Genomic DNA, 12,781 nt, shown 5'->3' on the forward strand with positions numbered 1-12,781 from the left:
CTGGAGAGGTGATTGCAGCTGGGAGAGGAGCAGGGCAGCCCGAAGCCAAACAATTCCCTGCCCAGAACAAGACAGCAGGGACAGCCACGTGTCCCCAACAGCCAGCACAGGGACACGGCTTTCCCTGCTGCCATGCCTGCAACAGCCTCTGGCTGAGGATGGAGCTGGAAACAGAGCTGGCTCTGCCCCTGGGCCAGCTGGTCACCAGAGCCAAGCACTTCCAGCAGCTCTGGAATTAATATCAGCCCTGGACAGGAGCACACCAGCCTTGCTCACCCCTAACACCTTCTCCAGGTAGTGTTTTTTTCCAAAACCTCTGCTCTGAGCCCAGTGTTTGGGGAGCTCTCTGGGGCTGCTGAGAGGTTCCTGCCCTGCCTGGTGCAGGGGCCCTGCACGGGTGAGTCTCCCTCAGCTCCCAGGGCAGCAGCAACAGCAGGGAGATCCCCGGGAAGGTGACTCAGAAATTGCCTTTGAAAAGTCAGAATCTGGGGGCTCTCTCTGCCCCCCTCCCACGCAGCAGCCTCAGAGCAGCCCTTGGCTTCTCAGAAGGTTTCACTGCAACCTTGCAGAAGCTTGCTGGGGTTTTACACACCAGCCATCAAACTACCATAAAACAGCAATTAGAGAAGGATCATTTACCAGATGTTATCACCTGCCTTCTCTGCATTTTCTCCTGCAAGGCTCCTGGCTGCAGCATTTTGCTCAGGTGCCACCTGTGCTGCCCTGCCCAGGGTGGCAGAGGAAAGCCCCACTGTTTGAGGAGCAGCACAGGGACAGGACCCAAGGCTCTGCCCCAGCCCAGCCTCAGGAAGCTTTGGAGCTCTTTTTCCTGGTTTGGGCTTCAGTTCATGAATCTCCTAAAGTGCCCTTTGAGCCAGCAGATTGCTGTGGTTCGTAAAAGAAGATGGGAAGCGTTTTTCTGGCTGAGTTTTTGCTGCTGGGTTTTTTCAGCCAGCAGTGCCCAGCCAAGCCCCGGTGCTTTACAGCCCTCACTAATGCACTGGTGCTTCCCAAAGCACACTATTTACAGCCCTGCCACAGCAGGGAAGCTGAAAGGTCCCCACGGCGAGCTGTTTATCATCCTGAGCTGAGCACTGGGCTCTGCTTCTCCCCCTGAGCATCCCCTCTGCAGGCAGGACTCTGAAACATCCCAGTGGGCTCTGCCATGACTCAGAAATGGCCACCGAGGCGTGGGGCTTTCAGTTCCTCAGGGGTTCAGGAAGAACTCCCCTGCTGGGGCCAGGTTCCCTGCAGAGGAGCTGCTGGGTGCTGCACACACACCCTCCCACCAAAGCCCAGGCTGGCCCAAACCCCCCCAAAGGGCTGCTGCCCATGGGGGATGAGGCAAAAAGGCTGAGCTATAATGTTGGGGTTTTGGGGGACTGAGCTCTTACACTGGGCTCTCCTTGTCTCCCAGGAGGTCCCATTTGCCCAGAGCAGGACTGGGACTGGTGAGGGTCACCCCCAGTCACCTTCTGCAAAAAGGACCTTGGCAAGGCCATGCCTGCCCTTTTTTTCCCCCTCTAGACTCAGGAGATTATTTATGTCACCTGAATAATGCAAAACCAGGTGCTATCACCGTGCTTCAGCAGCTGGAGGACAGAAATTCCCTGAGGAATTCTCCGTCCTGCCCTCTCCATGCCCACAGGAGGAGCTCTGGGTTCAGCTCTGCCATCAGGCATCAAAACCAGCACTTGAGAGCTCCAAGCTCAGGGTGTCTGTGAGCATTAATTTAATATTCTCCAGGTGCTGTGCACTATCCCAGGTGAGCGTGTAATCTGTCAGATCTCCATTATTAATTGTCAGCTCCAGCGTGAGTAATTGTGACCCTCCCCCAGTTCCAAGCTTGGGGAAATTTACATTTTTCCGTTTGCTCGGTGTAGTAACGAGGAGCTCAGCTGGCTGGCAGTGAAAAGCACCCAGGGAAGCACATGCTGGAGCAGAGGGGGGAGCTCAGCAGCCGTCAGCTGCCTGCTCTCTGACTGCATCACCCCCTTGGCTTCCACTTGGCTGGAGGATTTGGGATGCTCGAGCAGCTCTGCATCAGTCACCACCTGGGAATAAAGCTCAGCTCCCCCATGGGCTCCACTGCCGTCCTGCTCAGCCTCTGCTCAGCACCAGCGTGGGCCCCAACCCACACCTCCTACTCTGCAAGCGGGTTGGACACCCTGAAAAGCAGGAAACAGCAGCTCTCCAAAGAAATGCAGGAGGATAAACGGGCCTGAAGGGCTCGGGGAGGAGGGTGGGAGAGGGGGATCACTGACGGACAGAGGTGCCTGGTCCCTGCACTCCAACAATCCCATTTGTTGTCCTTTTGGATTGTATCTTCATGGCCCAGGTTGTCTTATTAAACAGATTCGCTCTCGCCATTGCAGAGTGGCCCTGGCGTTGGGGATGGCTGGGGCAGATCCAGGAAATACAATGCACATGGCATGTCGTGGGGGTGTTTTTCTTCTGCTTTTAGCAGCTCAAATACACAAATCACAGAATCCCAGAATGGTTTGGGTGGGAAGGGACCTTAAAGATCATCCAGTCGCACCCCCTGCCATGGGCAGGGACATCTTCCTCTATCCCAGGGTGCTCCAAGCCCTGTCCAGTCTGGCCTTGGACATTCCAGGGATCCAGGAGCAGCCACAGCTGCTCTGAGCACCCTGTTCTCCTCTCCAGGAGGATGGTGGACCCTGGGATATATCATTAACAGCTGGTACCAGGGCAGTTTGCTTTTATTTGGGGTTGTGAGGACCCCCCCTGCCTGCCTGTGACCAGCCCCTCCTTCAACTCCCAGCACAAGTCTCCTGCACAGATGATCCCATGTCACATCCATAAATGCATTTAATCCCCTTGTCTCTCTGCACATCAGGTGGGTGTCCATGCCACCCCTTGGGACCATCTGTGACAACGGGGACAATCCCCCCCAGCCTGGGAATGGGGCCACCTTCAGCCACAGGGCAGTGACTTTTGGGGACCATATCCAGCCAGCATGGCTCAACGCTTCAGCTGCATCCAAGGGGGATAAAGCCTCCCAGATCAGGGGCACTCCCCGGCTGTGTGCCAGGGAGAGGACTCTGACTCCTTGGGAGGGTCAGCCCATGCAGGCAGAGGAGCATCGCAACCAAAAACGCTGATGCAGGCGAATCCAGCACGCCATCGGGAGGAAGCCTCTGCCCTCCGGACTATTTTTGGTTTGTTTTTGCCAACTCTGGAGCCACTGATCTATGATATTGTCACTGCTGTGACTAAGGGCTCTGCAGTTGGAGGAGCATCAAGCAGGGCTTGGAGAGAGGGCTGCGCGTGGCTCTCGGGGGACCGGTAATGGGAGAGAGCCCTTCACCTCCTGTTTACACTTTAATGCCCATCCAGGTTATCCATTATTTATTGCCCATGTATTTATAGAGCATTCCCAGCACACACGGGGCTCTGCGGGCGGCGGGGGAGAGGGCGCCCTCTCCTTTGGATGCCGTGGTTTGAGCAGAGCAGTCAAACACCCCCGGGCTCAGGAGGGGCCATCCCTCCCCTCCTGCATCCCGCGGCTTCGCCATGAGGGATTTGTTGTTTCCCTGCTGGGCTGGGGTGGCCTTTTCTCCCTTGGGCCCTGAGCACAGCAAAGCCAGGCCTGGCTTTGGGCTCCCAAAGCCCTATTCCCTTGGAAGGGAAGCCAGCACAGCCCAGCACTGCAGGGTCCCACTTATTTGGGGTGGAAAAACCACACTGGTGTCTCCAGGGGTTCCTGATCCACGGCATTCCCATTCCTCCACCACTGCAGGAACCAGCTCCTGGCTCCATGGGGCTGTGACCATGACCGAGGAGCAGCCCCCTGGCCCTGCCTTGGCCAGCCTGCGATGTTTAAATGCAACAGCTCTGATACCATCTGAAAACATGCACCAAGCAGCTCCGCCGTGTCCAGTTCCAGCTCAGGGAATCCATTACAGGGGCTGCAGCAGCGGCACTGGGCCACCAAAAGGAGCCACCCCATTCCCGAAGTGACAGATGGGGCCTGGCTGGTGCCAGCTGGGACGCACGGACACCACGGGAGCGGTGCAGAGGGAAGAGGGGGCGGCGTGGAGCACCGGGCCAGCAGTGAGCCTCTGCCAATCCCAGGGATGAGCTCTTCCTGCAGGGATAACCATGGCCAGCCACAACCCACACGGATGTGCTGTCCCCATCTGCTTTTGTCAGCCCAGCCCGGCCTGGCTTGGATTTCCCTCTTTTTATCTGCTGGTGCTGGGGAAGGCAGTTTCTGCCAGGCCACAGGGAAATGGGTTGGCCATGGGACCAGGCAGGTCCAGCCTGACCTGCAGCCCCAGCACCATCCCTGGAGCAAGACACAAAATCTGGGAGTCGGCCTCCATCACCTTGAGCCTGGGGACTCTCCCATCTTGGCTTAAAAGCAGATTTATAAACCTTTTGTAATCCCAAGAGGGTGTGAGAAAGGGAGGGAAAGAAACACTTAGGACAAGGCAAAACCAGGGCTTCAGTGCCAAACCTCTCCAAATACAGGTGGAAGAATTTTTTTGAAGTGAAAGAAATGTAATTTCCAACAGTTTTATGTGGGAAACAAAAAAATTATTCCTTATTTTCCAGCATTTTACCAAGCATGCTCCTTCAGGGAAATGAGCAGTTCCAGTGTCACAGGCGTGTGTTTTAAAGGGATGCTGCTGCCAGCATTGGCTGAGCAAAGGTCAGGGGCTGGGTTCAAATGCTGCAGTGTTGGCAGTGACACCTCCCACTGTCCCAGGCTGCTCCAAGTACCAGGGTCCAGCCTGGCCTTGGACATTTCCAGGGATCCAGGGGCAGCCACAGCTGTGCCAGGGCCTCCCACCCTCACAGGGAGCAATTCCTTCCTAACACCAAATCTACACCTATTCTGTCAGTCTGAGTCCATTCCCTGTGTCCTGTCCCTCCATGCCTTGTCCCCAGTCCCTCTGCAGCTCTCCTGGAGCCCCTTCAGGCCCTGCCAGAGCTCTGAGCTCTCCCTGGAGCCTTCTCCTCTCCAGGTGAGCACCCCCAGCTCTGCCAGCCTGGCTCCAGCCCTGCAGCAGCTCCTCTGGGCTCTCTCCAGCAGCTCCAGGTGCTGCTGCTGCTGCTGCTGCTGTGTCCCCAGGGCTGGGGCAGCTCTGCAGGTGGGGTCTCACCCGGGGTCTCTCAGGGACAGAATCCCCTCCCCTGCTGAAAACTGTCGAGTTTTTCACCCACCAACACCCCCCAGGTCCTTATCCTCAGGGCTGCTCTCCATCCATTCTCTGCCCAGAGGAGGATGAGGAGAGCCTTCAGCCCCAGTTTGCAGCAGCAGGAAACACAGAGGGATGGAGAGGGAAGGAATGATGCCCTCTACCACTAGAAGGAACCAGCCAAAGCATTCACTGCCTTTTTGTTCCTGCCTTCACTAAAAAGCCATCTGCAAACAAGAGCAGCACCAGCAGCAAAAAAAAACCAGTGCGGGACACGGTGGAAGAGGAACCAGAGCTGTGCTTGCACATCCCCAGGGTGCAAAACCCAAAATAACCCGGGCCACCGCTGATGAGGGGTGAGAGAAGCGATGTCACAGAGCAGGTGGCCTGACAGAGGTCACCAGACATGGCACAAGCAATCAATTCTCCTTGGAAGCATCCAGAAGATAATGAGGCAATGAGTAACGGTCTGTATGAAATTGTAGGAACAAATCACATCAGCCTGACCTAATCTCATCCTGAGACATGGCAATGGCAGACGCAATCTCCCGGCCTTTAACCACAGGAAGTCTTCAATGCTGCCTCAAATGCAGAATTATGGTCAGGGGGGATGGTGGAGGAGGCTCTCAAATCGATCCGAGCCCGCCAGGGGTTTGAAGGTCTGCACCCAGCGTGTTTGAGGGGCTCCAGGATCCAGCACGACAGCCGGGAATGGGTAACACCAAGCTGGGGTGGGTGTGGGAGCCGGGGAGCTGCTGCACCCCCTGGCACTGCCCTGCTCCCCAAGGCTCACAGCTCTGCCCTGGGGAAGCCCAGGGCGTCTGCAGCAGGCAAGGGAGTCACCACGGGGCCACCAGGCAGGAGCCCCCACGTCCCCAAAGCCACCCTGCTGCAGAACAGCCCTGAACACCTTGGAGCATCTCCTTCCCTCCAAACCTTGGAGCATCTCCACCCTTCAAAGTCAAAGGGGTCAGCTGCAGAGAGCCTCATGCTCTCCCACAACCTCCAGCATCACTCAGCCACCATGGTTTATGGTTTCTGGACCAGGAGGGAAGGTGCCTGCCTTTTTTCCTGGCAGCTCCTGATCCGAGGAGCCTGGAGAAGGACTGGGAGGTGCTGGGATCTTGGTGAGACTTGCCAGGACCTGCTTCACCTGGCCTGACCTCACCCACCCACTGCCTTGTCTTCCAGAGTGCTACCAGTTCCTTATATATAGCAATTAAATGTGATAAATGGGCTGCAAAGCGCTATTTTGGGAGAGAGGAGGCTCCATCTGGGAGTGCTGCAGTGCTGGCTCAGCACGACCCACTGCACACCTGGCTCTCCCCACTCATCGGCCGTGGATGCTGCCCCACACCTCAGGATGTGATGGCACACAGTTCCTGGCACGCTCCCAGGTCTGTTTCTCTGCCCCACCCTTCCACCAGGCTCCCTTGGTTTCTCTGGCTGCTGTTAGACACCGCCACTTTAAATATACAGAGTTTGCCCAATTTCTGGGAGCGCAGCACAGGGTGGTCAGCAGCAGCTCAAGGCACCCAATCACAGCAGCATCCATGATTCACCTGGCCCCTGTGAAGTTCAGGAGAGCTTCTGGGGAAAGGAACCCCAGTAAGAGGAGAAATACTACGGGGAAAAGGTCAGGATGAGAGATCAGGACAGGGAGGACGAGAAAAATCAAGATCCACAAGACCCCCATCCCTGGCAGTGCCCAAGGCCAGGCTGGACAGGGCTTGGAGCAGCCTGGGACAGTGGAAGGTGTCCCTGCCACGGCAGGGGGTGGCACTGGATGCACTTCAAGGTCCCTTCCCACCTAAACCATTCTGGGACTGTGTGCCCAGCATGGGGTTTATTTAATGTGGCCCCAGCCCAGGTCCATGGAGGCATTTAGGCACTGAAGGGGATCCAGCTGCTGCTGCATCTGGCTCTGAACACTGCGCTCCCAGTCCCTGGCTGTGCCTCGCTGCAGCATCCAAAAGTCCCGTGCCCACCCCAACACCACACTCCGTGCCCTGGGGCTTGTGATCCCCCCGTGCCCCCCAGCCCTGGGCAGCCCCGGGATGCCGGTGGGGACCAAGCAGGCTTGGAAGCAGTGGGAGATAACCCTGCAATGCTCACGGATGCTGTGGGGTGCCTGGCTTGTGGGGAAGGTCGGGGAATGGGGACCGGGGCTGGAAGGGGAGTGGGACAGCCCCTGGATCCTTCGCGGCCGGAGGCGAGCTGAGACAACCCCCCAGCTCCTCCCTGGAATGGAAGGGGTCGGAGGTAATTCCCCGAATCCTCCCTGGGATGAAGAGCCCCCGTGACAGCCCCCATCCCCTCCCCGGGGCTGGGGGGCACCCCGCAGCAGCCCCCAACGCCCACCTGGCTGGGAAAGGACCGGGACAGCCTCCAAATCCTCCCCGGGCTTGGCGGGGACCGCGGCATCTCCGGATCCCTCCTCGGGCGGCAAGGGGGCCGCGGCAGCCCCGTGCAGCCCCCAGGAGCCCGCAGCTCTGGCGGGGGCTCGGTGGGTTCGGTGCCGAGCCCGGCTCAGCCCAGCGCGGCTCAGCTCCCCCCGACGGCCGCCGCCCGCGGCGCTCCCCAGCCCATCGCGCAGCGCCGGGCAGCCCCAACCTGTCCCCTTCTCTTCTTCCTCCTCCTCCTCCTCCTCCTTCTCCTCCTCCTCGCTCTCCTCCCCTTCCACCCCCCCGGCCCGATTTGGGCAGCGGCGCGCCCGGCGCTGCCGGCAGAGCCGCCGTGTGCGGGCGCGGCGCCGGAGGCAGCTCGGCCCGGGGGGGCTGCGGCGAGGCAGGCGCGACCCCCCGGCGGCCCCGGCCCCGCTGCATGCCCGCGGGGGCAGCATGGCCCGCAGGCAGGCGCGGCGGGCGGGCGGCGGGCCGCGCTGGCTGCCCTGGCTGGGGCTCGCCCTGCTGCCGCTGGCCGTGCCGCCCGCCGCCGCCCCCGCCGCCTGCCCGTCCGCCTGCTACTGCGTGGCCACCCCGGAGCTGGTGCAGTGCCGCTACGAGCGGCTGGAGGAGCCGCCGCGGGAGCTGCCGGCCGCCGTGCAGAACCTCAGCATCGCCGGCAGCAACCTGAGCGTCCTGTCCCGCGCCGCCTTCGCCGCCCGCCCGCTGCGCGACCTCCGCCTGCTCCGCCTGCGCCACGACAACATCCACACCATCGAGGACATGGCCCTGCAGGGCCTGCCCGCCCTGCGCACCCTCGACCTCAGCCACAACCCGCTGCTCTCGGTGGCCGCCGGCGCCTTCGCCGGGGCGCCGCTGCTGCGCACGCTGCAGCTGAACCAGGCGCTGCTGGCGGCCCCGCTCGAGGAGCAGCTCGCCCTGGCCCTGCGCAACCTCAGCCTGCGGCGCCTGGAGCTGGCGGGCAACGCGCTGCAGGCGCTGCCGGCCGCCCTGCTGCCGCCCGGCCTGGAGGAGCTGGACCTGCGCAACAACTCGCTGCAGCGGCTGGCGGCCGCCGAGCTGCGCAGCCTGGACGCGCCCGAGCTGCGGGGGCTGCGCCTCAGCCTGGGCTCCAACCCGCTGAGCTGCGACTGCGGCCTGCGGCCCTTCCTGGCCTGGCTGCGCGGCGCCGCCGCGAACCGCGTGCTCGACGCGCGGAGCCTGCGGTGCGCGGGGCCGGCGGCGCTGCGGGGCACGGCGCTGCTCCGCCTGCGGCCCGAGGCGCTGGCCTGCGCCCGCGGCGACGGCGGCGAGCCCGCCGAGCTGGAGACCGCCTCCTACGTCTTCTTCGGCATCGTCCTGGCGCTCATCGGCGTCGTCTTCCTCATGGTGCTCTACCTGAACCGCCGCGGCATCAAGCGCTGGCTGCACAACCTGCGCGAGGCCTGCCGCGACCAGATGGAGGGATACCACTACCGCTACGAGCAGGACGCCGACCCGCGCTGCGCCGGCACGCCCGGCCTCTGAGCGCACCGGCCCGGCCTCCGAGCGCACCCCGGCACCGGCCCGGCCCCGCGGCACCACCGTCGAGCCGGCCTCGGGGTGCCCCAGAGCGGGGTGCACCTCCCTGGAGGGCTCCGGACCGGCTCCCCCTTGCCGCGCCCTCTCCGGCCCGGCGGGTTCTCGCAGGGCGCCAGGCTGGACCGTTCCTCCATCGCGGTGTCCTCGGGCGGGGAGCACGCCCGGCTCGGCCCCGGAGCACGCTCGGCCCGGCCCCGGAGCACCGGGAAGCTTCCATCGGGAAGCTCCGGCAGGCGGGATGCGCGGCTCGGCACTCACACCCGGGTGTTTGCTTGGCGCAGCCCGACGAGCCGCAGGCAATACCTGAAACTGTCCTGGACGTTCCTGGATTCTCGACTTGACTTTGACCATGTACAGCTCTCTTTCCTATTAGATTTCTATTTGACAGGCGCAAAGTTTAACTTAATTTCTTATTTTTTTCCCTTTTCGCTGCAAGGAAGAGAAAACGTCCAGCTGCTCCCCCCCGGGAAGCGGCGTGCTTTTCCCAGCCCGTTTATCCATTAGGTCTTGTTCAATGACATTTCCAGCTCGTTCTAGGCACAAGGCGATGCAGCTGTAGGAAACGCCTCCGCCGGCTGCGTGCATGTTCCCCGGGGCACGCGCGGGCAGCCCTTTGACTCTAGAATGTAGCGTAGACCTGGCTGTCTCGGCACTTTGTCATTTACAACGAGCCAAGCAGAAGCTCCCGCCCTAATTCCCCTGCCCGTGTTTGCTTTAGTGCCTGTTACTATATCCTAGAGCAAATATATCGAAAGCTGCACCCAACTCCATCGTCTATTTTCTATAAAGCTCCTTGCAAACGATTTCCGAATATCCCCGCGGCTGAGGCGAAGTTACTGTGCTCGGTTTGGCAGAGGAAGGGAGCTCTGCGCTCCTCTGCTTTCATCGGTGCTTAGGAACTTCGCTTGCTGAGCTGGTTTGGTGGCCAGGCATGCAGGGGGGTTTTGTGTGCCTTGGGCACAGATCCTTCCCTGGCAGCAGCACAGGGGCTCGGGAAAATTATCCAGGTAACAGCTTTCTAAAGCAATTTTTCTCTCCCGGGTGGTTTGGTACCTCATTCACGAGGTGCCGGCGCGCCGAGCATCTCCGGCTGCGGGGCTTCCCCAGAGGAAGCTGCAGCTTTTGGAATGTGGTATCTTAAAAAATGCCGAGTTTCGGTGCCGGGATGAAAACCGGAGCGCTGCGTTTTGAGGCGCCCGCGTTTGCCTCTCCCCACAGCGGGAGGGTGATGCGGGCAGCGCGGCTGCCTCCAGCCGTGCCGGGGCGTTTGCCGGGGATGCTCGGGAGCAGCCGGTGCCCGGTGTGCTGGCTCCGAAGTGAGACTTCCGCGGGAGTTGCGGTCCTGGAGCCCGGGTGCGTGCGCGCTCAGCTGCCGGGTGGAAAGCACGGTTGTTTCCATGCCTGGAGGCTCCGGGAGGGATGCAGCCTGGTGCGCGATCCTTTGCATTTTTCCCCTTTGAAATTCCTGCCCTTCAAATCCCGGTATCGAGGTGGGGCGGCTGGGAAGGGAGAGCGGGAGCAGAGCCTGCGGCTGGGCTGTGTTTGAGTTACAGCACTGGCAATCGCAATCATTTTCCTGGATGTTCTGAGCAGGCAGCTGGTTCCCCTCTGTCCTGGCTCCTCGGGAATCCTGAGATCCCCACGGCTCAGCTCCTTGTGAAACCTGTTGCATTTTGAAGACCTTTTCCTCAGGTTTTTCCCCCATTGTAGGAGCTTGTGGGCTCCAGTGCCACCTTGTCACTCCATGCAGCCAGCTACAAGGGGAGAAATCTCAGCCTGCCCTCACCTTCACCCACCTCCCTTTCCCACCCCCGTGCAGCCAAACCGCAGCCCCCGAGCAAAGGAAGGGGCCAGCAGGGTGGGTTTGCACATCTGGCAGGGCACACCCCAGCTGTGACTCCACCATCCGTTCATGGGGACAGACGTGGGGAGGGTGAACATGGTGCAGGGAGAATCCTGGAGGGCTCTGCGGGCACAAGGAGGGTGTTGGAGCAGGGAGAAGCCCAGAGGAAGGAGGGAAAAGGGAGATGTTGGAGCAGGGAGAAGCCCAGAGGAAGCAGGGAGAAAGAAGGGGGATGTTGGAGCAGGGAACACCGCACCAGTCTGGCAGCAGGCACCAGGCTCTGGGATAGAACACGGGAAGGAAATCGCCTCCAAGCAAAAGGAGAAGTGGCCAAACACTCCCTGACCCCAAAGCCCTTTCTCTGAAGGGGTGGCTGGTGTGGGCAGCTGGTGGCTCCAGCTTTTCCTGAGGCCAGAGGGAGGAAGGTGGTGGCTTTTGGTGCCCAGGGACGAGGACACGTCTCCTTTTGGCACCAAAAGGTTCAGACCATCCTGGCCCTCCTGACTCAGGCAGGGGGTAGGATGGGGGAAAAGCTAAAGCTGTGGGAGCACAGTTCCTGTGGCTTGTTAGCATCAATATTATTCTGTACAGCACATACTCCACACATGACGAAGAGCAGGAGCAGGGAACCTCTGGATTAGGGCATTGTCACTGAGCTGAGACTCAGAATGTGCTTTTTGGCTTCTCAAAGACAGCCCCGTGTTTGGAGAAGCCCAGATGCCATCATGTTTGCATGCAGTCCCTTTGCATGAAGGAACGTGGACCTCCCAGTGTCCTGAGCTCATGGCAGGAGCACAGAGTCACCCCAGCGTTCCCTGGAGCCAAGGGAAATGCAGGATAGAAACAGCAGCCGTGATGGGAACCAAGCAAAGCATGCTCAGAGCCCCCTGCAGTGGCTCATCACCAAAACAGAGGGGGGAAAAAAGCCAAAAAATGTCTATTTTTATGCCCTGCATATGAAATGCCACTGGTGCTTTGCAACCAGCACAGGCTTTGAGATGTGCTTTTCCTTCCTTATTTTCCAAAGCTCAGAGGTTCCCTGGGCCAATCCAGCGGGTGGGCAGGAAGGCTTGGCTGGGGAGGGGATGTGGGTGGGCAGCCGTGGCTGCACCCAGCCCCCAGAACATCCTGGGAACATTCAGGTGCTCCTGTCACCAAACCAGGGCATCCCTGGTGGCCCAAGGTGGTGCCCAGGGCTGCAGGAAGGAGGCTGAGTGTGGTTCTCCTTTAGTGCAGAAGAGACCAAAACTCCCTGTGTGGTGATGGCAGCTGGATTTATCCAGGGGAAAGAGCTGGGCTGGAGCATCACCCTTGTCCTTGCTGAGCACAGGGCTGTGTGGGCAGGCAAGAAAATCAGCCACAAGCTGCCTTGTCCTTACAGAAACACAGAATTAATGAGAATTAATTCTGCCCAAGTAACTTCACCCCTCAGAACCTACACACCAGGCTCCTTAGTCCTCACATTCCTTCCTCCCTCCTCACAAATTAACCCAAACCTTCAGAGGGAGGAAAAACACCCTCTGCTTTTCATTGATTCCTTTAGGAAAAGCAAGACAGGGACACTGCCGTCATACCTTGGGGAAACTGAGGCACAAACAGAGCAGGGTAGAGCTCCTGATAGCAGGGAAGGGCTTGCACAGGGGAAAAACCTCACAGAAATGGATTTCAGTCCTCAGCAGGGTTCACTTGAAGCACTGGTGGTTCGGGATCACCACACCCAGGACAGTGCTCAGTTTGTCCTTCCTCTGCTTCAGGGGTGGTTCATCTCTGCCAAAGAAAGGGGGATTGTCAGGAAGGGCTTCTCC

At 60.0% G+C, this 12,781-nt stretch overlaps 1 protein-coding gene and 1 long non-coding RNA gene across 2 annotated transcripts in view; one reads left to right on the forward strand and one right to left on the reverse strand.

Annotated features, from left to right (window-relative positions):
• Positions 1 to 12,781, reverse strand: part of LOC129117577 (uncharacterized) — a 444,593-nt gene that overhangs the window by 217,978 nt on the left and 213,834 nt on the right. The gene's annotated exons all lie outside the window — the stretch shown is intronic.
• Positions 7,878 to 9,212, forward strand: TPBGL (trophoblast glycoprotein like). Its single transcript, XM_054628372.2, has one exon. It carries the CDS (start codon positions 8,009 to 8,011, stop codon positions 9,077 to 9,079), a length of 1,071 nt encoding a protein of 356 aa, XP_054484347.1. The 5' UTR covers positions 7,878 to 8,008; the 3' UTR covers positions 9,080 to 9,212.

This window comes from Agelaius phoeniceus, chromosome 2, assembly GCF_051311805.1.
Source record: "Agelaius phoeniceus isolate bAgePho1 chromosome 2, bAgePho1.hap1, whole genome shotgun sequence".
NCBI lineage: Eukaryota > Metazoa > Chordata > Aves > Passeriformes > Icteridae > Agelaius > Agelaius phoeniceus.